The sequence below is a fragment of the Leucoraja erinacea genome, chromosome 28 (assembly GCF_028641065.1).
Source record: "Leucoraja erinacea ecotype New England chromosome 28, Leri_hhj_1, whole genome shotgun sequence".
Taxonomy (NCBI): Eukaryota; Metazoa; Chordata; class Chondrichthyes; order Rajiformes; family Rajidae; genus Leucoraja; species Leucoraja erinaceus.
Window position 1 is genome coordinate 2,474,001 of NC_073404.1, and position 25,577 is coordinate 2,499,577.

The 25,577-nt window shown below is 46.6% G+C and overlaps 1 protein-coding gene across 2 annotated transcripts in view; it reads right to left on the bottom strand.

Moving 5' to 3' along the window:
• hnf1ba (HNF1 homeobox Ba) overlaps window positions 1–25,577 on the bottom strand; it is a 148,642-nt gene that overhangs the window by 8,473 nt on the left and 114,592 nt on the right. For both annotated transcript variants that reach the window (XM_055657515.1, XM_055657516.1), the window contains one exon: window positions 23,121–23,239. In XM_055657515.1, the coding sequence (XP_055513490.1) occupies window positions 23,121–23,239 (119 nt within the window). The remainder of the gene's footprint in view (window positions 1–23,120; window positions 23,240–25,577) is intronic.

Sequence of the window (25,577 nt, forward strand, 5' to 3'; positions counted from 1 at the left end):
GGAGGGTTATGGTATGAGTGCAGGCAGGTGGGACTAAGGGAAAAAAGTTATTCGGCACGGACTTGTAGGGCCGAGATGGCCTGTTTCCGTGCTGTAATTGTTATATGGTTATATGGTTATATGCTGGTTTACACTGAAGATAGAGGTAAAATGCTGGAGTAACTCAGCGAGGCAGGCAGCATCTCTGGATAGAAGGAATGGGTGACGTTTCAGGTCCAGACTATTCTTCAGACAGAGAGTGAGTGGAGAGGGAGTCACAGAGATAAGGAAATGTGAGGATGCTAGGAGACTGCAAGGTGACTTGGATAGGCTGGGTGAGTGGGCAAATGTTTGGCAGATGCAGTATAATGTGGATAAATGTGAGGTTATCCATTTTGGTGGCAAAAAACGGGAAAGCAGACTATTATCTAAATGGTGGCCGATTGGGAAAGGGGGAGATGCAGCGAGACTAGGCCTGGGTGTCATGGTACACCAGTCATTGAAGGTAGGCATGCAGGTGCAGCAGGCAGTAAAGAAAGCGAATGGTATGTTAGCTTTCATTGCAAAAGGATTTGAGTATAGGAGCAGGGAGGTTCTACTGCAGTTGTACAGGGTCTTGGTGAGACCACACCTGGAGTATTGTGTTCAGTTTGGGTCTCCAAATCTGAGGAAGGACATTATTGCCATAGAGGGAGTGCAGAGAAGGTTCACCAGACTGATTCCTGGGATGTCAGGACTGTCTTATGAAGAAAGACTGGATAGACTTGGTTTATACTCTCTAGAATTTAGGAGATTGAGAGGGGATCTTATAGAAACTTACAAAATTCTTAAGGGGGGACAGGCTAGATGCAGGAAGATTGTTCCCGATGTTGGGGAAGTCCAGGACAAGGGGTCACAGCTTAAGGATAAGGGGGAAATCCTTTAAAACCGAGATGAGAAGAACTTTTTTCACACAGAGAGTGGTGAATCTCTGGAACTCTCTGCCACAGAGGGAAGTTGAGGCTAGTTCATTGGCTATATTTAAGAGGGAGTTAGATGTGGCCCTTGTGGCTAAGGGGATCAGGGGGTATGGAGAGAAGGCAGGTACGGGATACTGAGTTGGATGATCAGCCATGATCATATTGAATGGCGGTGCAGGCTCGAAGGGCCGAATGGCCTACTCATGCACCTAATTTCTATGTTTCTATGTTTCTAAGAGATCAAAAGGGATGAAGCTCAAGGTGGCTAGAAGAAGGTGACAACAAAGCAAACAGAGATACAATGTAATCACGGGGACAGTCAAACTGGTGGGAGAACTGGGAAGGGGAGGGATGGAGAGAGAGGGAAAGCAAGGGTTACTTGAAGTTAGAGAAATCAAAAGTCACACCGCTGGGGTGTAAGCTGCCCAAGTGAAATATGAGGTGCTGTTTCTCCAATTTGTGCTAGGCCTCATTCTGGCAATGGAGGAGGGGGCCCCGGTCAGTGTGGGAATGGGAGGGGGAGTTAAAGTGTTTAGCAACCGGGAGATCAAGTGCGTTTAGGCGGACTGAGCAGAGGTGTTGAGCGGAGGCATTAAATAATAAAGTTCTTGAAATAAATCTTTTCTTTCCCTCCTCAACCAAACTCCTGACCTCACCCCCCACAATGGTCATGAAGGAAGATAGGCAATAATATCTTTCCTTAGCAGCAGAATCATCTATAATTAATGATAGCCTCTTTTATTTATCGACCATGACAACAAGTTGGTGTGTGGAATCCTGTATGAGGGAATGATAATAATATGCGTTGGGTGATCTTTTATCAGCGGGGATGGTTGGTGCCAAAGATAGCCTTTGGGGACCGGTATAATTTATTGGATCAGCAAACATAATAACTCCAAGATAAGGAGACGCCACGGGATGTCATTAAGATCAGACCCCTGTGACACAGGCATTGGTAATACAAACATTACTGATCCTTTAAAGTGGCACCGATAGTCCTTCAACTAAGCCAATCCTATGTAAGTCCTATCAGTTGGCTCACCTGGGTAAATTTGTCCTATCTGAGAGTGTGTGGTTAGAAACATTGAAATAAAAGATTTATTGTGGGTGAGAGGGGAAAGATTTAATAGGAACGTTTTCATTCGGAAGGTGGTGGGTGTACGGAATGAGCTGCCGGAGAAAGTAGTTGAGGCAGGTATTATAACAATGTTTAAACGACACTTGGACAGGTATATGGATGGGCAAGGTTTAGAGGGATATGGGACAAATACTACAGATGGTTGTGGAGGCCAAGTCACTGGGAATATTTTAAGTGGCGATTGACAGGTTCTTGATTAGTCAGGGTGTCAAAGGTTAATGAGGAGAAGGCGGGAGAATGGGGTTGAGAGGTCAAGATTGATCAGCCATGATTGAATGGCGGAGTAGACTCGATGGGCCGAATGGCCTAATTCAGCTCCTTGGATGAGTGCAGATGGGGCATCTTGGTCAGCATAGGCAAGTTCCTGAAGGGCCTGCTGTGTGACTGAATGACTCTACGACCAATGTATTCACATAAATACCTGGGGTGACTCCAAAATAATTAATCCCAAACACCAATGCCGTAATTATCTGGGGCACTTTGCATTGCTGAACAGCCACATGCAGCGGGAGGGGGAGGGGGGGGGGGGGGGGGGGGGTGGTGGAGAAGAACAGCAGCCCTGAATATAGCCTACATGTTCTATCCGCAGTTCATAGAGTGACACAGTGTGGAAACAGGCCCTTCTGCCCTGTTTGCCCACACTGACCAACATGTCCCATCTACACTCGTCCAACCTGCCCGCGTATGCTCCATATCCCTCAAAACCTGTCCTATCCACGTACCTGCCTAATAGCCCTGTCCCACGGTGCGAGTTCATTCCAAGAGCTCTCCCGAGTTTTAAAAAAATCAAACTCGTGGTAAGCACGGAGAATGAACGTAGCGGGTATGTCGGAGCTCGGGGACGTCTCTTAGCGCTAACGGCAGGTACTCGGGAAGACTCGCTAACGGCAGGTAAGCACGGGAAGGCTCGTGAAGATTTTTCAACATGATGAAAAATGTCCACGAGAGCCCCGAGTACCGACGAGTGGCCATTACCGTAAATCTCCGAGTTCGAATCAGGGCAAACTCGGGAGAGCTCTTGGAATGAACTCGTACCGTGGTACAGGGCTTTAACTGTTTCTTAAATGTTACGATTTGTGGCTCTTTAAAAGGACAGGAGAGTATTGAAAAGTTAACAAAATCTTCAGGACATGTGAGATTTCCAAAATCACCTGAGATTGTGTTAATGTAACGTCAGAGTGTGAAGTGCCCCAATGATTCAAGGAGAATCTACTGTTCCCAATGATAAACATGATGGACACACACTCAGAATCCTCTTTCTTCGGTAAAGTGTGTAAGGTATGATCTTCCCTGACACATAAACAAATGCATCGCATTTTCCTCACATCAAAACGTTCTCATTTTCACACAAAACCCTGACAGAAACATATAAGGATCTTACAGAAACATATAAAATTCTTAAAGGAATAGACTGGCCAGATGCAGGAAAAATGTTCCCGATGTTGGGGGAGACCAGAACCAAGGGGTCACAGTTTAAGAATATGGGGTAGGCCATTTAGGACTGAGATGAGGAAAAACATTTTCACCCAGAGAGTTGTGAATGTGTGGAATTCTCTGCCACGGAAGGCAGTGGAGGCCAATTCACCGGATGTTTTCAAGATGGAGTTAGGTTTAGCTTTTAGGGCTAAAGGAATCAAGGGATGTGGGGAAAGAACAGGAACGGGTACTGATTTTGGATGATCAGCCATGAAAATATTGAATGGCGGTGGCCATTATTATAATATTGAATGGCCTACTCCTGCACCTATTTTCTCTGTAAAATTCCCCTCCAATATGCAGACAGAGTATGTGAAGTGCAGATGCTGGTTTATACTGAAGTTAAACACAAAGTACTGGAGCAACTCAGTGGGTCAAGGAACCCGTTTGGGGTTGGAACCCTTCATCCCATTGAAAGCTTTCATACTAAAGAAGGGTTTCGACCCGAAACGTCACCTATTCCATCTCCAGAGATGCTGCCTGACCCGCTGAGTTGCTCCAGCACTTTGTGCCTAACTTCTGCATACAGATTATACGTTATTGTCCAACATGTTCATTGCATGCGCTTAGCTATCCATCTATTGCGTTGTTGGGAGTTGGCAGGGACATGATGGGCCAAAAGGCCTCTGTTCTGCATAATGAACACAAGGCATGGCATTCTACGCATCTGCAAACTTATCTTACTCTGCATAAAATGTAGACGCTTCCTGCAATTTCTAATGTACGCAGGGGTGTGCTGTTAGCTTTCAACATCCGCCTTTCTTCAGTTACACTGTGTGAAATGAAGATTCATATCACAGCCCTAAGTCACATGGACTGTACAATGACTCATGCAACCTACTCTCAGCTCAGCGACTTTAATCCAGGGGGTCTACCCCATGCATAGACACAAACCGCTGGAGTAACTCAGCGGGACAGGCGGCATCTCTGGGGAAAAAGGAATAGGTGACGTTTCGGGTTGAGACCCTTCTTCAGACTAAAGAAGGCTCAGTCTGAAGAAGGGTCTCGACCCGAAACGTCACCCATTCCTTCTCTCCAGAGTTGCTGCCTGTCCCTCTGAGTTAGTCCAGCATTTTGTGTCCATCTTCGGTGTAAACCAGCATCTGCAGTTCACTCCGACACATTTAGAATGCCCCATACATTCAACAGGGCAGCTGCTGACATTGCCAGCAATCTCCTTCATAGCCCTATATACGGAAATGTAGTTGGAGTTTAGAGATTGAAACAGCATTGAAACAGGCCCTTCGGCCCACCGAGACCGCTTCAACCAGTAGCCACCACACACTACCACCGTCCTACACACACTGGGACAATTTACAATTTTACCAAAGCCAATTAACCTACAAACATGCGCGACTTTGGAGTGTGGGAGGAAACCTGAGATCCTGGAGAAAACCCACGCAGGTCATGGGGAGAACGTACAGACTCCATACAGACAGCACCCGTAGTCAGGTTGGAACCCAGCTTTGAGGGGACTCTCTGGACAAAGGGCCTCTGGAGCTGTGAGGCAGCAACTCTACCCCTGCGCCACCGTGCCAACCATAAGAGTTGGTTTAGGCATCATATTCAGCAGAGACATTGTGGGCCGAAGGGCCTGATCATGCGCTGTACCGTTCTATGATCTCTACGACACCCACCCCCTCCTGCTAACTTCCTGCTGTTGTCCATTGATAACTGAGAAGAAAGAGGCTTCCTGTATCTTTCCTGTTTACTAGAATGGCGACACATTTCCATCATTTCAAGTCTGCAGCTGCAGTTCTATGGCATTGGAACCCTTGACTAGAGCCATGATATTAGAAGCATCTGGCTGGAAAAGCAAGGAGCATGATGCTGTTTCACTAACACCAAGACAAATGCAATGCTAGCATTTATTTCAAGAATATAAAGCAGGGGTGTAATGCTGAGGCTTTGTAGAATATTGGGCAGACTGCATTTGGAGTATTGTAAGCAGTTTTGGGCCCCATTTTTGGCCAGCAGAATCAAGGGATATGGGGAGAAAGCAGGATCGAGGTACTGATTTTAGATGATCAGCCATGATCGCATTGAATGGCGGTGCTGGCTCAAATGGGCCAAATGGCCTATTCCTGCACCTTCTCTATGTTTCTATGTTTATACATCTGAGGAAGGATGTGCTGGCTTTGGAGAGGGTCCAGAGGAGATTTAGATTCAGATTCAGATTCAGATTCAATTTTAATTGTCATTGTCAGTGTACAGTACAGAGACAACGAAATGCATTAAGTTAATTTACTAGAGTGAATGGGTTTTTTGACGGCCTGGGCCTGAACTCGCTGGATGAGGGGGGGGGTCTCACTGAAACTTACCGAATAGTGAAAGGCTTGGATGGACTGGATGTGGAGAGGATGTTTCCATGATTGGGAGAGTCTAGGACCAGAGGCCATAGCCTCGGAATAAAAGGATGTACCTTTCGAAGGGAGGAGGAATTTTTTTTGGTGAAAGGTTGGTGAATCTGTGGAATTCATTGCCACCGATGGCTGTGGAGGCTGAGTCAATGGATATTTTTAAGATGGAGATTGACTGTGTATCAGATTCAGACTCAAACTTTATTGTCATTGTGCAGTGTACAGTACAGAGACAACGGAATGCAGTTAGCATCTCCCTAGAAGAGCGACATAGAATATGAGCAGTAAATAAATATATTTACGTGCATACAGTCATAGTAATGCAATTATTATTATTTTCCTGGTGGAACGAGTGTCTGGAGGGGGGGGGGGTGATTGGCAGTCACCGAGGTACAGTGTTGAGTAATGTAACAGCCACAGGGAAGAAGCCGTTCCTGAAGCTGTTCTGGCAGTAGAATGGGGTTAGGAGGGAGAGATAGATCAGCCATGATTGAATGGCAGAGCAGACCTGATGGGCCGAATGGCTTAATTCTGCTCCTCTGAACATAAGGGGCAGTGAGTGAGATCCATTTGATCTGGAATTTGTCTCTACTTATGTGCCATCTCAGGCGCAAAACACAGGCACTAGTTGCAGTTAGCAAAGAGTGGCGATGATCCCTAATGGAAAGGCAGGCAATTATCAGGATGCACATTAAACCAACAGGCAGCATCGAGTCATATTTTCATCAAGGATGTTTCCTGGACTCTGAAGGCTGGCTCCAATAAGCAGCTCATCGGAGGCTAGTGGAGTAGAAAGGCATTATTAATCGTCAGTTTAAGGCTGAACTCTTGGCGTATGATTGATGGCCATTTTCAAAGGAAATCACGTTTGCTCAGGAGTACTGCTCCGCTCCAATGATCTGATTGAGATTTGTTTATCAGAACCTCAGCTAGCATTAAAATTCAATTTCTATTTTGATGTATACTAACCCTTTTCACCTTAGGGCAATAAAAATAAATTAGTTGTTGAACTAGATTTAAGCGAGGAGGTGGTAAATTTGATTTCTTAACACAGAAGAAATGGAAGGAAGGAAGGCAGAACCTGCTTTTGTACTTTAGACATGCTTTGAAAGGACCAGGGGATTTGGGGCTAATTCACTTCACAAGTCACATTTCATTGTGTAATTTCTAAGGGCTCGTGAAGTATTTGGATAGATGGAAGCATTGTAATACTTGAAATACAATGGTAAATAACGTCAGCATCCAGAAATGAAAGCCTGACTTGCTTCTAACAGTCTTAATGCACTTTTGACAAACTATTTGTTTGTTTGTTGGCAAAGACTCAGGGCGGCACGGTGGCGCAGAGGTAGAGTTGCTGCCTCACAGCGCCAGAGACCCGGGTTCGATCCTGACTATGGGTGCTGTCTGTACGGAGTTTGTACGTTCACCCTGTGACCTGCGTGGGTTTTCTCCGGGTGCTCCGGTTTCCTCCTACACTCCAAAGGCCTACGGGTTTGTGGGTTCACTGGCTTTGGTAAAAATTGTAAATTGTCCCGAGTGTGTGTAGGATAGTGTTAGTGTGGGGGGGGGGGGGGGGGGGGGGGGGGGGTGGGGGGGGGGGGGGGGGTCGCTGGTCGGCGCGGACTCGGTGGGCTGAGGGTGTTTCCGCGATGTATCTCTAAACTAAACTAAACACTTTGGTGTGAATTGAAACAAATAGAGGCAGATTGTCCCTTTACATTCACCAGCAGGTTATATGGGAACTGCCAGCTATGACCTTCTACAAGTCAGCATGTCATTGAACACCATGCCTCTGTACTTCAGCATGGAAGTAACAATAGCACTGGGGCCCATGGTCTCCTCCTGTCTGGACTGAGGTGAGGGGGGCAGCTGTTTAGTTTGATGTGGAGACGCAGTGCAGAAACAGGCCCTTCGGCCCCTCCGAGTCCATGCCGACCAGTGATCCTCGCATATTAACACTATCCTACACACTAGGGACAATTTACAATTTTACCAAAGCCAATTAACTTGTGTGGGAAGAACCCGGAGATCGCAGAGTAAACTCACGGGAAAAAGGTACAAACTTCGTACAGACAAGTGTCTGCGGTCAGTGTTGAACCCGTGTGTCTGGAGCTGTGAGGCAGCAACTCTTATCGCTGTGTCATCGTGCGATTGCGCTTCACGTCAGGCCCACAACTTTGGGCAGTCACGACTGTTATATCTGGTGTGGCTCTGTTTATTGGGATAAGTTCATCAGTGTTTAAGAAGAAACTGCAGATGCAGGAAAATCGAAGGTAGACAAAAGCGCTGGAGAAACTCAGCGGGTGCAGCAGCATCTATGGAGCGAAGGAAATAGGCAACGGTTCGGGCCGAAACCCTTCTTCAGACTCCGAAGGAAATAGGCAACATTTCGGGCCGAAACCCTCGGGTTTCGGCCCGAAACGTTGCCTATTTCCTTCACTCCATAGATGCTGCTGCACCCGCTGAGTTTCTCCAGCACTTTTGTCTACCTAAGTTCATAAGTACTAGGAGCTGAATCAGGCCATTCGGCCCATTAAGTCCACTCTGCCATTCGATCATGGCTGATCTATCTTTTCCTCTCAACCCCAATCTCCTGCCTTCTCCCCATAACCCCTGACACCCGTACTAATCAAGAATCTGTCAGTCCCTGCCTTCAAAAAATCCACTGACTTGACCTCCACAGCCGTCTGTGGCGATGAATTCCACAGATTCACCACCCTCTGAATAAAGAAATTCCTCCCCATCTCCTTTCTAAAGGTACGCCCTTTAATTTTGAGGCCGTGACCTCTGGTCCTAGACTCTCCCACTAGTGGAAACATCCTCTCCACATCCACTCTCTCCAGATCTTTCACTATTCTGTAAGTTTCAATGAGATCCCTCCCTCATCCGACCTTATCAACCGAGTTCCCGACCTTCATTACAAGGGTAAAATGACAGGAGGTTTCTGTAAGAGCTTAGTTTAGTTTAGAAATGCACCACAGAAACGGGCCCTTCCGCCCACTGAGTTCATGCTGACCATCGATCGCCTGTTCACACTGAATTCCATGCTGATTCCATGACTCTACGAGTCTATAACTACTTAAGGGGTTGGACAGGCTAGATGCAGGGAGATTGTTCCCGATGTTGGGGAAGTCCAGAACAAGGTGTCACAGTTTAAGGATAAGGGGGAAATCTTTTAGGACCGAGATGAGAAAAACATTTTTCACACAGATAGTGGTGAATCTCTGGAATTCTCTGCCACAGAAGGTAGTTGAGGCCAGTTCATTGGCTATATTTAAGAGGGAGTTAGATGTGGCTAAAGGGATCAGGGGGTATGGAGAGAAGGCAGGTACAGGATACTGAGTTGGATGATCAGCCATGATCATATTGAATGGCGGTGCAGGCTCGAAGGGCCGAATGGCCTACTCCTGCACCTAATTTCTATGTTTCTATGTTTGTCTCTAGAATTTAGGAGATTGAGAGGGGATCTTATAGAAACTTACAAAATTCTTAAGGGGTTGGACAGGCTAGATGCAGGAAGATTATTCCCGATGTTGGGGAAGTCCAGGACAAGGGGTCACAGCTTAAGGATAAGGGGGAAATCCTTTAAAACCGAGACGAGAAGAACTTTTTTCACACAGAAAGTGGTGGATCTCTGGAACTCTCTGCCACAGAGGGTAGTTGAGGCCAGTTCATTGGCTATATTTAAGAGGGAGTTAGATGTGACCCTTGTGGCCAAGGGGATCAGAGGGTATGGAGAGAAGGCAGGTACGGGATACTGAGTTGGATGATCAGCCATGATCATATTGAATGGCGGTGCAGGCTCGAAGGGCCGAATGGCCTACTCCTGCACCTATTTTCTATGTTTCTATGTTTGTATGATCTCTTTTAAATAATAATGGGTTAACACTGTGGTTTAAGACCACTCTATAAGAGGTCATTTTTACTCTGATCATTTAGTTTAGTTTAGTGATGCAGCATGGAACCAAGACCCTTCGCCCCCACCAGGTCCTCATCGACCATCGATCACCCGTTCACACTAGTTCTATATTATCCCACTTTCTAATCCATTGCCTGCACATTACGGGGCAATTTACAGAGGGCCAACTAACCTACAAACCTGCACGTCTTTGGGATGTGGGAGGAAACCGGGGCACCCGGAGGAAACCCACACGGTCACAGGAAGTGCGCGGGGTCCGTATCGATCCTCGGTCCCCAACGCTGTGAGGCAGCAACTCTACCACTGCTTTAATATTTAATATTTCAATCCTGGGATAAATATTCTCACTGCCTCTGCCGATCAATGCTTCTATCAGGTCCCCCTTCAACCTCCAGCGTTTCAGAGATAACTTCCAAGTCTCTCCAACGCTTCCTTGTGGGCAACACCCTCTGATCCAGGCACCATTCCGTTAAAGAAGGAACTGCAGATGCTGGAAAATCGAAGGTAGACAAAAATGCTGGAGACACTCGGCGGGTGCAGCAGCATCTATGGAGCAAAGGAAATAGGCAACGTTTCGGGACGAAACGTTGCCTATTTCCTTCGCTCCATAGATGCTGCTGCACCCAGCTGAGTTTCTCCAGCATTTTTGTCTACCATTCCGTCAAACCTCGCCTGCACTCTTTCCAAAGCCCTCAAATCCTTCCCACGTTGGGGGGACCAGAACAGCATGCAATACTCCAAATGCAACGTAACCAGCCAGGATCCAACACAAGTCTCTGGAGCTGTGAGACAGCAGCTCTACCAGATGCACCACTGTGCTGCCCTTTAATAATCTTTGTGGATATCAAATATGTTTGAAACATTACATCTGGAAGAGATGAGATTCCTCTTAGCAGGTAAAGCAGACCAATTCCAAAAGACGTGGTCTATGTATGAGGTGCAATAGTAATTTTAAAAATAAATAAATAAATAAATGGTATCAGGACCTGGTAACGGGAGGTAAAACAACAAAAACAGACTTGGTTGGTAGTCCCCTTTCTGCGGAGTTTAATGTTATAATAGAGCGATTGTTCCTCTATTTTCTTTTTCTTTCTTCTCTAGGGTCTACTTTCTCACTTTACTTCCTTCTCTAACTTCTTTTCTAAGGGGCTTTCTTTTCCCAACACTCTTGCACTTCACGACTCTTGCGCACTTTCTTTACTTTCCTTACTTCTATCTTTTTCTTAAAGCTCAAAAAAAAATGATGCGGTACAAAAAATGTATTAAGATATATGTGTTGTGTAGTATTGTAATTTACCGTACTTCTAATAAAAATAAAATTTAAAAAAAAAAAAAAAAAGAATTAATAATCTTCCATTTGAGTGATTCGGGCGGGATTACGATTTTGGGTTAACGGTTTTAGGTTATTTTAAACTAAACTAAACTAAACTAAATAGCGTGTAACGTGAAGTCATTGCAAGGGCTATAGGTGGAAGGGGTAATGGGGAGAAGGCAGGAGAATGGGCTTGGGAGGGAGAGATAGATCAGCCACGATTGAAGGGCAGAGTAGACTTGATGGGCTGAATAGCCTAATTCTGCTCCTATCACGTTATCGTATGACCTTATGGGGATGTGTAATGGGAGAAATCTGTGCGTACCCAGGTGGCGTATGTAGTTGTGCGGGGCTGGTCCCGACATTGCGCGGGACTCCCGCACTGTCTGAATTCTTCGCACGCCAACGACCTGTCGGCTCCGCAGGCGCATTAAGGGCGTACACAGCGTCTCGACGGGCGTACGCAGTGTCTTGACGGCGTACGCATAGCGCGTGGCATTGCGCGATGACGTCACCGCCCGACGGCGTGCGATTTCCAAATTCAGTCGGCCCGCCTCCTGCCCAGTTGATTGGTGAGTATGATGTCGGGACTAGCCCCACACAACTCCATACCCCTCTTGGAAGTGGGACCGGCCCCGCGAGGATGTACGCCTCAAGCGACCACGCTTGGCCGCACTAGATGCATGCAATCGCATGCTGGTGGGACAGGCTCTTGAGTCTGTGGAATTCTCTGCCTAAGAGGGAGGTGGAGGCAGGTTCTCTGGATGCTTTCCAGAGAGAGCTAGATGGGGCTCTTAAACATAGCAAAGTCAGGGGATATGGGGAGAAGGCAGGAACGGGGAACTGATTGGGGATGATCAGCCATGATCACATTGAATGGCGGTGCTGGCTCGAAGGGTCAAATGGCCCACTCCTGCACCTATTGTCCTAACTCAGCGGGACCGGCAGCATCTCTGGAGAGAAGGAACGGGTAACTCAGCGGGTCATCTCTGGAGAAGTGGAATTGGTGACGTTTCGGGTCGAGACCCTTCTTCACCCTATCACTTACCAGGCTTTGCCCTACCCCCCACCACTCCTTTCCAGCTTTCTCCCCACCCACTCCCCCACCAGGCCCGACCCGAAACATTATCTGTCCATTCGCTCCACACATGCTGCCTGACCCACTGGGTTCTTCCCGCACTTGCTGGAGATCTAACAACAAGTTAAACCACAGCCTTCAAGTCTTGGCTGCTGTTAGCACTTCACAGTGTCTGACACTCAGAAACATTTTACAATCAATAAGACGTATTTAAAAAATTAAAAATTGTTCAGAATGAAAACATTTAAATAACTAAAATCATTAAAGCAAACACAGCTTTAAACACAACGAGTATCCCTTGTCCCACTGCCTTTCCTGTTTCATGCCAGTGAATAAACTCGCTGTTCATGTGCCAAGTCTCAACTGGCATCAGATCAGTGACAGGTACCTCAGCAAACGTACCAGGAAATTCAGCAACTTAAAGCTTTGCCTCTCTACTCCATGGGGGTATCTAACATCGGAGGTTAGTTTAGTTTAGTTTAGAGACACAGCGCGGAAACAGGCCCTTCGGCCCACCGAGTCCGTGCCGACCAGCAATCCCCACATATTAACACGGTCCGACACATACATTTTTACATTTACCAAGCCAATTTACCTATCTACCTGCACGTCTTTGGAGTGTGGGAGGAAACCGAAAATCCCGGAGAAAACCCACGCAGGCCACGGGGAGAACGTACAAATTCCGTACAGACAGCGCCCGTAGTCGAGATCGAACCCGTGTCTCCGGTGCTGCAAGCGCTGTAAGGCAGTAACTCTACCGCTGCCCCAGCGTATACATAATAATAATAATAATAATAAATTTTATTTATGGCCGCCTTTCAAGAGTCTCAAGGACACCTTACAAAAATTTAGCAGGTAGAGGAAAAACATGTAAGGGGAATGAAATTAATAGTAGAGACATGACTAGTACACAAAGTAAAGACAGAATTCAATACAAAACACAATATGAGGCAATTAATGCACAGATGAAAAGGGAGGGGGACGTGGGGCTAAGGATAGGCAGAGGTGATGAGATGGGTCTTGAGGCGGGACTGGAAGATGGTGAGGGACACAGAATTGCGGATCAGTTGGAAGAGGGCGTTCCAGAGCCTGGGAGCTGCCCTGGAGAAGGCTCTTGATATACACATAGAGCGTATAGTATACATAGTATACAGCGTATACGGAGTATACATAGACCAGAACAACACAGGAACAGGCCCTTCGGCCCACAATGTCTGTGCCAAACATGAAGTCACCTCTGCCTGCACATGATCCATATCCCTCCATTCCCTGCACATCCATGGGCCTATCCAAAAGTCTCTTAAACGCCACTATCATATCTGCCTCCACCACCACCCCTAACAGCGAGTTCCAAGCACCCACTATTCTCTGTGTAAAACTAAACTTGTCCTGCATATCTCATTTAAACTTTGCCCCTCTCACCTTAAAGCAATGCCCTCTGGTATTTGTCCCTGGGATTAAAGTTCCCACTGTCTCCCCTATCTTCGCCTCTCATCATTTTATTTACTTCAGTTTCGTCTCCACTCAATTTTGGACGCTCCAGGGAAAACAATCCAAATGTTTCCCACCTCTTCTATTGTCTGAAGAAGAGTCTCGACCCGAAATGTCGCCCATTCCTTCTCTCCAGTGATGCTGCCTGTCCCGCTGAGTTACTCCAGCATTTAGTGCCTATCATCTCTTTCAGTTTAGTTTGGTTTAATTTTGTGTAGTATTATTGTCACGTGTACCCAGGTGAAGTGGAAGATTTAGTTGATTTAGTTGAAGAAAAGACTATACATGAATACAGTCATGTCATCCACAGTGCACGGATGATGAAGAACATGCACAACATTTATAAGTTCATAAGTTCTAGAAGCAGAATAATGCCATTCAGTCCATCAAGTCTACTCAGCGATTCTATCATGGCTGAGCCATCTTTCCCTCTTTACTCCATTCTCCTACCTTCTCCCCACAACCCCTGATACCCGTACCAACCAAGAATCCGTCAATCTCCACCTTAAAAATATCCATTCACTTGGCCTCCACAGCCGTTTGTGGCAATGGATTCCACAGATTCACCACCCTCTGGCTAAAGAAATTCCTCCTCATCTCCTTTCTAAAGGCACGTCCTTCTATTCTGAGGTTATGGTCTCTGGTCCTAAACTCTCCCACAAGTGGAAACGTCCCCTCCACGTTCACTCTATCCAGGACTTTCACTATTCGGTAAGTTTTTAGTGCAAGATATGGTGTTGTAGCTAATGGCCTCTAGTCCAAGCATTCATTCTGGTTCAACCTCGTGCACTATCTCCAGTAATGGGGCTACCGGAACTGCACAGAATACTCTAAATGCAGCCTGACCCAAGTCCGACAGCTGATATCTGTTCTGCTGCGGAAGTCCACTAGTCACAGGACCTCCAGCAAGAATGACACTCTTCCACCACAATCCTCTGCCTTTTATGAGTAAGCCAGTCCTGAATCTAAACAACCAAGTCACTGGAGATCCCATGCATCTTGATCAGCCTAACAGAGACTGTTTCAAATCCCATGGAGACAATGGGACAATGCGCTCCCCTCATCGATCACCTTGGTCACCTCCTCTTTGGATCCTTGCTGCCAAACCCGGGACCTTTGCTTCGCTGACTCCACTGACCCTTGCAGAGCAGTAGAGTTGCTGCCTCACAGCGCCAGAGACCCGGGTTCGATCCTGGCTACGGGTGCTGTTTGTATTGAGTTTGTATGTTCTCCCCGTGACCGTGTGGGTTTTCTCCGGGTGAGAGGGGCAAAGTTTAAATGAGATATGCAGGACAAGTTTAGTTTTACACAGAGAGTGGTGGGTGCTAGGATAATCGGCATTGGTAAAAATTGCAAATTGGCCCTAGTGTGCGTAGGATAGTGTTTGTGTACGAGGTGATCGCTGGTCGGCGCGGACTCGGCGGGCCAAAGTGTCTGTTTCCGCAATGTATATGACTGCCATCCATTGGGCTACGCTTCCCAGCCTGTTCCAGCCCAATCATTTTGTAACTTGTAACATTGATCCGACCAAATTCTCATCAGTATGTTAAGAGTTAAGAATAAAACATTGTTATAATTATTTGCACTAGGTTTTCTTCTCAGAGAACAGTTAATTTTACGATTCCAACTACTATTTGTTCATCTTTAGACTATAGAGATACAGTGCGGTACCAGGCCCTTCGGCCCACCAAGCCCGTTCTGTCCAGAGATCACTCCGTCCACTAGCACTATCCTCAACACTAGGTACAATTTACAATATCTGGCATGTGGGAGGAAACTGGAGCACCCAGAGAAAACCCACGCGGTCACCAGGAGAATGTACAAACTCCGTACAGACAGCACCCATAGTCAGTATCAAACCCTGGTCTCTGGTGCTGTGAGGCAGCAACTCTACCGCTGTGCCAGGCAACATCTCGGGAGGACCTGACAAAGGGTCCTGACCCAAGACCTGTCCATGTTCTCCAGAGATGATGCCTGATTCGTTGAGTTACTCCAACAATTGTGCTTTTCATTAGTCACACAGCATGGAAACAGGCCCTTCTGCCCAACCAGACCACGCTGACTAAGATGTCCCATCTACACTAGTCCCACCTATCTGAGTTTGGCCCATATCTATTGAAACCCCTCCCATCCATGTACCTGTCTAAATTACTTTTAATGTTGTTGCTTATGGTTTTAGATTAATGGGCGGCACGGTGGCGCAGCGGTAGAGTTGCTGCCTCACAGCACCAGAGACCTGGAGTCGATCCTGACTACAGGCGCTGTCTGTACGGTGTTTGTACGTTATCCCTGTGACCTGCGTGGGACCTCCGGTTTCCTCCCACACTCCAAAGACGCGCAGGTTTGTAGGTTAAATTAGCTTGGTACAATTGTAAATTGTCCCTAGTGTGTGTAGGATATTGCCAATGTACGGGGATCGCTGGTCGGCACGGACTCGGTGGGCCGAAGGGCCTGCTTCTGCACTGTATCTCTCTAAGCCAGTGGTTCCCAACCTTTTTTTTGGCCATGCCCCACCTAATCACCTCTAAAATCCTGATGCCCCCCCCCCCATGTGGTGGTATATAATTCTTATCATTTAAAAAGTGAACTCCGTTTCAGCTGAAGAGCGATGGCGCGGTGATCATGTAATAACTACACAATAAAGACCTTTTTTTACCCCAAAAAAATTATTTACTTAAAATAACATCTGAAACATAAACTACATATGTTTACCTGATGGAAAATCCTAAAAATTAAAAATTGAAAATTTGGACCCAGACCTCCTCAGTCACGCTCAATTGCCCCCCTGTGGGGCGTACGCCCCACGTTGGGAACCACTGGTCTAAACTAAACTAAACTAAACTAAACTAAAAGGTGGCAAATACGTTACGTGCAAGCGAATCGCAGAGCTTTTGCTATGACTCCCTGGTCATGGGATTGAAAGCGTCATGAAAGTAAGCATGCAGGTACACCAGGCAGTGAAGAAAGCGAATGGCATGTTGGCCTTTATAACAAGAGGAATCGAATATAGGAGCTAATAGGTCCTTCTGCTGTTGTACAGGGCCCTGGTGAGACCACACCTGGAGTATTGTGTACAGTTTTGGTCACCTAATTTGAGGAAGGACATTCTTGCTATTGACGGAGTGCAGCGTAGGTTTACAAAGTTAATTCTCGAGATGGCGGGACTGTCTAATGCTGAGAGAATAGAAACATAGAACATAGGTGCAGGAGTAGGCCATTCGGCCCTTCGAGCCTGCACCGCCATCCCGAAACGTTGCCTATTTCCTTCGCTCCATAGATGCTGCTGCACCCACTGAGTTTCTCCAGCATTTTTGTCTACCTTCGATTTTCCAGCATCTGCAGTTCCTTCTTAAACGCAATGTATGGGCGACCAAGAGAGGGAGAGTGGAATGGAAGGATCTGCTGATGGGTTTAGACTGGAAAGGAAGGAGGAAACTTCAGTGTAGCATAGACACCAGCATGGAGCAGATGGGCCGAAAGGCCTGTTTTTGTTGTGCTGTATCTCCCACGTAATCCAATGCAAGGGGAGAAGTTATTGTATGCCAAGCGGCTGAAGAGGTGAAGAGTGCGCTAAGCAATCAGGCCACAAAGCAGCATGGCAGGTAACGGGTTGGTTAATAGAAAAAGCAAATGAACACGAGATTGCAAAAGCTGTCATAAATTACAGCGCTGACAGTTACCGACTGCACTCTGAGCAATACTTCAACAAACAAGGCAGCCCTGTGTTTTATGACAGTTGGGTGCGGCTCCATTAATGGTGGACGGAGATGTGACCCTTGCTAGCTGCTCCGTGTACAATCTCTTTCCACATGGCTTCACTTTTATTGCATCCTTACTGCTGGGTAAAACCATGTAGCTGATGCATGTATGAATACATTGCTTCCCATGAGCAGTAAAGCCTTATTGAAGGGACGTGATCAAGCTGATTTTATGACAATAGACAATAGACAATAGGTGTAGGAGTAGGCCATTTGGCCCCTCGAGCCAGCACAGCCATTCAATGTGATCATGGCTGATCATCCCCAATCAGTACCCCGTTCCTGCCATCTCCCCATATCCCCTGAGTCCGCTATTTTTAAGAGCCCTATCTAGTTCTCTCTTGAAAGCATCCAGAGAACTTGCCTCCACCGCCCTCTGAGGCAGAGAATTCCACAGACTCACCACTCACTGTGTGAAAAGGTGTTTCCTCGTCTCCGTTCTAAATGGCTTACTCCTTATTCTTAAACTGTGGCCCCTGGTTCTGGACTCCCGCAACATCGGGAACATGTTTCCTGTCTCTAGCGTGTCCAAGCCCTTAACAATCTTATATGTTTCAATGAGATTCCCTCTCATCCTTTTACACGCCAGAGTGTACAAGCCCAGCTGCTCCATTTACACTAAACTCTTTCACACTCATTTACACTTCACACTTTCCAATTCAAAAGTAACGTCATTGACACTACAATACTCAGATCAGACTAGTCCCTTATTGCAGCAACACAATGTTCAAAAGGACCCTACACCAATGCAATACTTTTGAAGTGTAGTTTTGTAGTAAGGTACTTTTTTGTTTTTACAATCATTGTGATCGTCTTTAGGAAGCAAAGCGGCACAGTGCTGGAGTAACTCAGCGGGTCAGGCACATTATACATTGATGGCTTCAAAGTAGAGACGCTTCAAGTTCTTAGAAGGAGTAAAAACGACAAGTAACTTGTCCTGGAACAGCCATACCGAAACAATAGCCAAGAAAGCACAGCAACGCCTCTACTTCCTTAGAAGGCGTAGGAAGCTTGGCATGACCCCAATAACTCTCATCAACTTCTACAGATGCACCACAGGAAGCATTTTATTGGGAATGCATCACAGCAAGGTTTTGGAGTCTGCAAGAAATTGCGGAGTTGTGGACGTTGCCCAGACCATCACACAAACCAACCACCCTTCCATTGACTCCATCCGCACTTCACGCTGCCTCGGCAAGGCCAGCAGCACAATCGAGGACCAGTCTCAACTCCCTCTTCCCCCCTCTCTCATCAGGCAAAAGGTACAGAAGTGCGAAAACGCACACAGGTACCTCTAGATTCAGGGACAGTTTCTTCCCAGCTGTTTTATCAACTGAACCATCCTATCACCAACAAGAGACCAGTCCTGACCTCTCATCTACCTCATTGGAGATCTTCGGACTATCCTTCATCAGATTTTCCTGAAGTGTATCTTACCCTGAATGTTATTTCCTTTACCCTGTATCTGTACACAGTGGATGGCACTGGATTGTAATCATGTGTAGTCTTTTCGCTGACTGGTTAGCACGCAACAAAAAAGCTTTTCACTGTACCTCGGTACACCAGACAATAGTAAGCAACTAAATTAAACTATATTTGTGCCTAATTTTGCAGCAGGAATGTTATTGAACCAAATGCAAAAGAAGACTTCCACTGTTCTTGGGTATACGTGACTATAAAATACTGTGACATCATTGAACGAGGGAACACAATAGCCAATTCTCATACAGCAAATACTGCAAAAAGCAAAGATGGAAATAAAATGCTGGAGTAACTCAGCGGGCCAGGCAGCATCTCTGGAGAGATTGAATGGGTGACGTTTCGGGTCGAGACCCTTCTTCAGACAAAAATCAAGACGGGAGTGCATTTGTAGAAATAAAGAACTGCAGATACCGGTTTATCCAAAAGGACACAAAGTACTGGAGTAACTCAGCGGGTCAGAAGGCGTCCCTGGGGAGCAAATCGTCACCTATCCATGTTCTCCAGAGACGCTGCCTAGCTCGCTGAGTTACTCCAGTACTTTGTGTTCTTTACAGGAATGCATCTTTTGTGGTTGGTTGGGTGGGGCTACAAGCTGGCTGGAACACTGGGAGAAACTCTATGCATTGTTTCAAAATAGTGTCGCCCCATTACTGGAAGGGTGTGGAGGCATTAGAAAGGATGCAGAGGTTTACCAGAATGGAGTCTGGGTTAGAGGTAACAAACACATCAGGAAGGCTGGCTCCATCCTGGGGGTGGAGTTGGATTCATGGGGGGTGGTCTAGGAGGGGGGGGGGGGGATGCTCCTCAAACTGCGGAGCATCCTGGACAATACAGCTCCATGACACACTGGTCAACCTGAGGAGCCCCTTCAGCAACAGACTGGTTCCACCAAGATGCAGCACAGAACGCCACAGGAGATCCTTCTGTCCGAAGATACACGCAAAAAGCTGGAGTAACTCAGCGGGACAGGCAGCATCTCTGGAGAGATGGAACGAGTGATGTTTTGGGTTGAGACCCTTCTTCAGACCTTCTTTAATGTGGCTATCAAACTGTACAACTCCTCCGTCTTCTGTCGTGGGGTAAACCGACACCCCCATCCCACCACCAATCTTTGCACATCCCCAATCCCGATCCCGTAGTTCGAACCCGACTACGGGTGCATTTCTGTACAGAGCTTGTACTTTCTCCCCCTTAACACGTGGGTTTTACTCCGAGATCTTCGGTTTCCCCCCACACTCCAAAGACGTACAGTTATGTGGGTAAATTGGCTTGGTAAATGTAAAAACTGTCCCTTGTGTGTGTAGGATAATGTTAATGTGTGGGGATCACTGGTCGGCGCGGACCTGTTGGGCCGAAGGGCCTGTTTCCGCGCTGTGTCTCTAAACTAAAACTAATAGTGTATAAAATGATGAGAGGCATAGATAGGGTAGAACTGAGAGGCAGAGGTAGGTAGAACTTACTAGAGAGATACAAATACTAGAGAGATTAGTTGTAAGTTAAGAGGGGCAAAGTGTAAAAGTTTTTTATACAGTGAGAGTAGGGTGCCTGGAATGTGCTGCCAGGTGTGTTAGTGGAGGTGGATGCGATGGTGGCGTTTATGCAGCGTTTGGATAAGCATCTGACGATGCAGAGAATATCCATATTCCCGCATAACCATATGTCTATCCATTTTCACAAATATTGATTTATTCTTAAGATAGGCACAAAAAAATTGGAGTAACTCAGTGGATCAGACAGCATCTCTGGAGAAAATGAATAGGTGACGTTTCGGGTCGAGACCCTTCTCCAGACTTCAGCTTTTGTTGCTCTAGCTTTTAGTATCTATCTTCGGTTTAAACCAGCATCTGCAGTTCCATCTTACATAGATTTATGGGGTGGGAGATTGCAGCCTTCACATGGTCCGCCCTGTTTCGACGAATGCAATCAACCCGGCGTGCACAATCAAATAGAACAGGTCGTCCTACACCTTTAGGCTGTGCACGTCATACGCAAGAAGAAGGAGACATAGATTTATGCTTTACGTGCCGACAGATAAGAGTTTGATTTGGCACCATGGACAACACAGGCATTGTGGGCTGAAGGGCCTGTTCTTGTGTGGCACTGTTCTATATAACTTTTATAACTTCAGAAAGTCCAAAAGCACTTAATACCAATGAAATACTTTTGAAGTGTGGTTCTGTTATAAACTTACGGGGAACAATATGCAATTTGCCAGTCCTACAAAATGCAAGGAGATGGGTACAAAAAGCTGGAGTAACTCAGCGGGACAGACAGCATCTCTGGAGAAAAGGAATAGGAGATGTTTCAGTTCGAGACCCTTCTTCAGACTTCCCCACAGGCCGTTCCTGTTGTGTACTGCTCTATGTTCCAAGTTCCAGTGCAAAGAAAGAGACCAGTGCAAAGGGAAGCATGACAATTAAAATTGAATTTGAAAGGGAAGCATTGATTACAAGAATCAGAAGATCCTTGATCTTATATCTCTATCTTCCATGCGTAAGTCATCTAACAAAGGACATTTTCCAAGGCACACTCAGTGACACCCTTTGGTTGAAGATAGACGCAGAGTGCTGGAGTAACACAGTGGGTCAGGCAGCACCTCTGGAGAAAAAGGATGGCTTGCGTTTCCGATCAAGACCTTTCTGAATCTGATGACGAGTTGCGACACGAAACATCACTCTCCGTTTTTCTCCAGAGACACTACCTGATATGCTGAGTTACTCCAGCACTATGTGTCTATCTTCGGTATAAACCAGCATCTGCAGTTCCTTCCGACACATTAATTTGCGGGAACAATTCCTCATTTTCAATCTTTTTGAAATTTGACATCAACTTTCATTTGTTTGGTCCCTCTAACATAGTAGAACATCTTCAGTTCAACTTGACATGAAGCCACACAAGAATGGGGACAATGTTCCGACAATTCCTCTACAGATACACGATGGAAAGCATTTTATCGGGATGCATCACAGCATGGAATGGGAACAGCTCCATCCAAGACTGCAAGAAATTGCAGCGAATTGTGGAGGCAGCCCAGACCATCACACAAACCAACCTCCCTTCCATTGGCTCCATTTACACCTCACGCTGCCTCGGCAAGGCCACCAGCATAATCAAGGATGAGTCGCACCCCGACCACTCACTCTTATCCCCTCTCCCGTCAGGCAAAAGGTATGGCAGTGTGAAAACGCACACCTCTAGATTCAAGGACAGTTTCTTCCCAGCTGTTATCAGGCAATTGAACCATCCTACCTACAACCGGAGAGCAGTCCTGAACTACTATCTACCCCTTTGAAGACCCTTGGACTATCCTTGATCAGACTTTACTGGTTTACCTCGCTGAACACAGTGAATGGTGGTACTGGCTCAAAGGGCCGAATGGCCTACTCCTGCACCTATTGTCTATTGTCTATTGAAACTTTATTCCCATTATTCCCTTTAACATGTATCTGTACACTGTGGACGGCTTAATTGTAATCATGTATAATTTTTGCTGAAGGGCCCCGGGTCCTGGCAACATCATCGTAAATCTTCTGTGTACCCCATTCTAGATCGTCAACTTTGTCTTGTCCTCAGTTAATCTATATCACAAGTACACAAGCTATAGAAGTAGAATTAGGCCATTTGGCCCATTCAATCATGGCTGATCTCAGCCTCCTAATCCCATTTTCCTGCCATATCCCCATAACCCTTGACACCTGTTCAACTGTCTATGTCTGCCTTAAAAATATCCACTGACTTGGCCTCCACAGCTGTCTGAGGCAATGAGTTCCACAGATTAACTACCCTCTAACTAAAGAAGTTCCTCCTCACCTCCTTTCTAAAAGAGTGCCCTTTAATTCTGAGGCTGTGACCTCTGGTCCTAGACTCTCCCACCAGTGTGAAACATCCTCTCCATATCCACTCTATCTATGCCTTTCATTATTCTGTAAGTTTCAATGAGGTGAACACTCATTCTTCTAAACTCCAGCGAGTAGAGGCCCAGTGTGGTCAAACGTTCATCATATGCTAACCCACTCATTCCTGGGATCATTCTTGTAAACCTCCTCTGGACCCTCTCCAGAGGCAGCACATCCTTCCCCATATGCGGGGCCCAAATTTGCTCACGGTCTTTAAATGCCAGGGGTGTGTATCTGTGGGGAAGGTGTTGTACCCGTGCACACTTTGTTACCTGTTTGCTGGAGGACATGCTCGCTAGCGCACTGATACTTCCTGTGTCCGCCACCACCATTGTCGATGGGAACCGTGCGGTGTGGGAATACTGAGGAGGGTCGGGCTTGTGTGCGTACACTGGAAGGAAAGCAAAAACAAAATAGAAGTGACACGAGAGCACTGCTTGACAGACCTTAATCTTCAAACCTTTGAAACGTTCACCATTCAATGGAGAACTCATTAAGAACTCAAACGCTCTTTCACAGTAAACGGAATAGCAAACTGTATCACCGCACTTACTCAAGCAATGAAACAGTCATGGAGTCATACGGCATGGAAACAGGCCCTTCGGCCCAACTTGCTCGTGCTGGCCAAGATGCTCCATCGACTCTAGTCCCAACTGCCCATGTTTGGCCCATGTCTGAAGAAGGGTCTTGACCCGAAACGTCTCCAGAGATGCTGCCTGACCCACTGAGTTACTCCAGCTTTTTGTATTTATCTTCCCTCTAAACCTTTCCTATCCATGTACCTGTCCAAATGCCTTCTAAACATTATTGCAATCTGCCTCAGCTACCCTCTCTGGCAGCTCGTTGCAAGAGTGCCCTTTAATTCTGAGGCTGTGACCTCTGGTCCTAGACTCTCCCACCAGTGGAAACATCCTCTCCACATCCACATCCACATCCACAAAGTTGCCCCTCAGCTGCCTATTAAACCTTGCTTCTCTCACCTTAAAACAATGTCTTTTGGTTCTCGATTCCCCTACCCTGGGAAAAATACTTTGTGTATTTACCCTATGTTTAAGTTGAAGCAATTTTAAAATATGCGTCCAAAAGTCTTCATTGATTGGGCAAGTTAGGCAAAGACCAGAGTCGTCAAGGAGTCAGTCAGAATTGAGAACATTTGTCTGTCTGAAGAAGGGTCTCGACCCGAAACGTCACCTATTCCTTTTCTCCAGAGACGCTACCTGATCCTGCCTTTTGTGTCTATCTTCAGTGTAAAGCAGCATCAGCAGTTCCTCCCCACACTCACGGTCAGAATAGCAGGTTAACATTGTGTTTGCCCAATGATTAGGGGGAACCAGACATAGGTTGAGGGGGGTGGGGTAGATTTTATTGGAACCTGAGGGGCAACTTTTTTTAACAAAGGGTGGTGGGTGGGTGTGTGGAACGAGCTGCCACAGGAGGTAGTTCAGGCAAATATCACAATGTTTTGAAGAAACTCAGCGGGTGCAGCCGCATCTATGGAGCGAAGGAGATAGGCAACGTTTTGGGCCGAAACACTTCTTCAGACCACCCTCTGTAAAACACTCGCCGCGCACATCTGCATTCAACTCTCCCCCTCTAAAAGGTTCAGACTGTCTACCATATCTATGCCTCTCTTCATTTCACCATTTCAAGTCTCCCCTCAACCTCTGAAGTTCTGGAGAAAACATTCCAGGTCTATCCAACCTCTCCCTGTGGTTGGAACTCTCAAATCCAGACAGCATTCTGGAAAACCCTCTGTATACCCTCTCCAAAGCTTCCAAACCTTCCACATCTTTCCATAATGGGGCACCCAGAACTGCATGCAAAATTCCAAATGGGGCCTGACCAAAGTCCCATCGACCTGCACTGTGACGTCTCAACTCTGATATTCAATGCCCCCAGCAATGGAAGCAAGGAAACCATGAGCCTTCTTTACTACTTGTGCTGCCACCTTCAGTGAGCCATGGATTTAGGCTCCAAGTTCCCTCTGCACATCAATGCCATTAACTGCAGTCTCTCCCCTTACATTAGACCTCCCAAAGTGCAACGCCTCACACTTGCTCGGGTTAAACTCCATCTGCCACTTCTCCACCCGTTTCTGCAGCTGATCTATATCCCACCTTATCTTCAGGCAGCCTTCCTCAATTTGAGCCTGCAACAATTTTAGTGTTGTCAGCAAACTTACTCACCAACCCATCTACGTTTACATCTGGGTCATTTATATACATCACAAACAGCTGGTCCCAGCATAGATCCTGTGGAACTCCACTGGTCACAAGCCTCCAGCCTGAATATCCTCCTCCCACCACAGCCCTCTGTCTTGTATGAATAAGCCATCTCCAGATCCATACGATCAAGTCACTGTGAATCCCGTACATCTTAATCTTCTGGATCAGCCTACCATGAGGGACCTTATCAAACGGCTTGTCAAATCCATGTGGACAACATCCACCACCCTACCTTCATCTATCTCCTTCGTCAGCTGAGTGGCGGTCACAGTGGCACACTGGCAGAGTTTCTGCATTACAGTGAATGCAGCGCCGGAGATCCGGGTTCGATCCCCACTACGGGTGCTGCCTGTACGGAGTTTGTACGTTCTCCCCGTGACCAGCGTGGGTTTTCTCCGGGATCTTCGGTTTCCTCCCACACTCCAAAGACGTACAGGTTTGTAGGTTAATTGGCTTGGTAAATGTAAAAATTGTCCTTCGTGGGTGTGGGAAAGCGTTAATGTG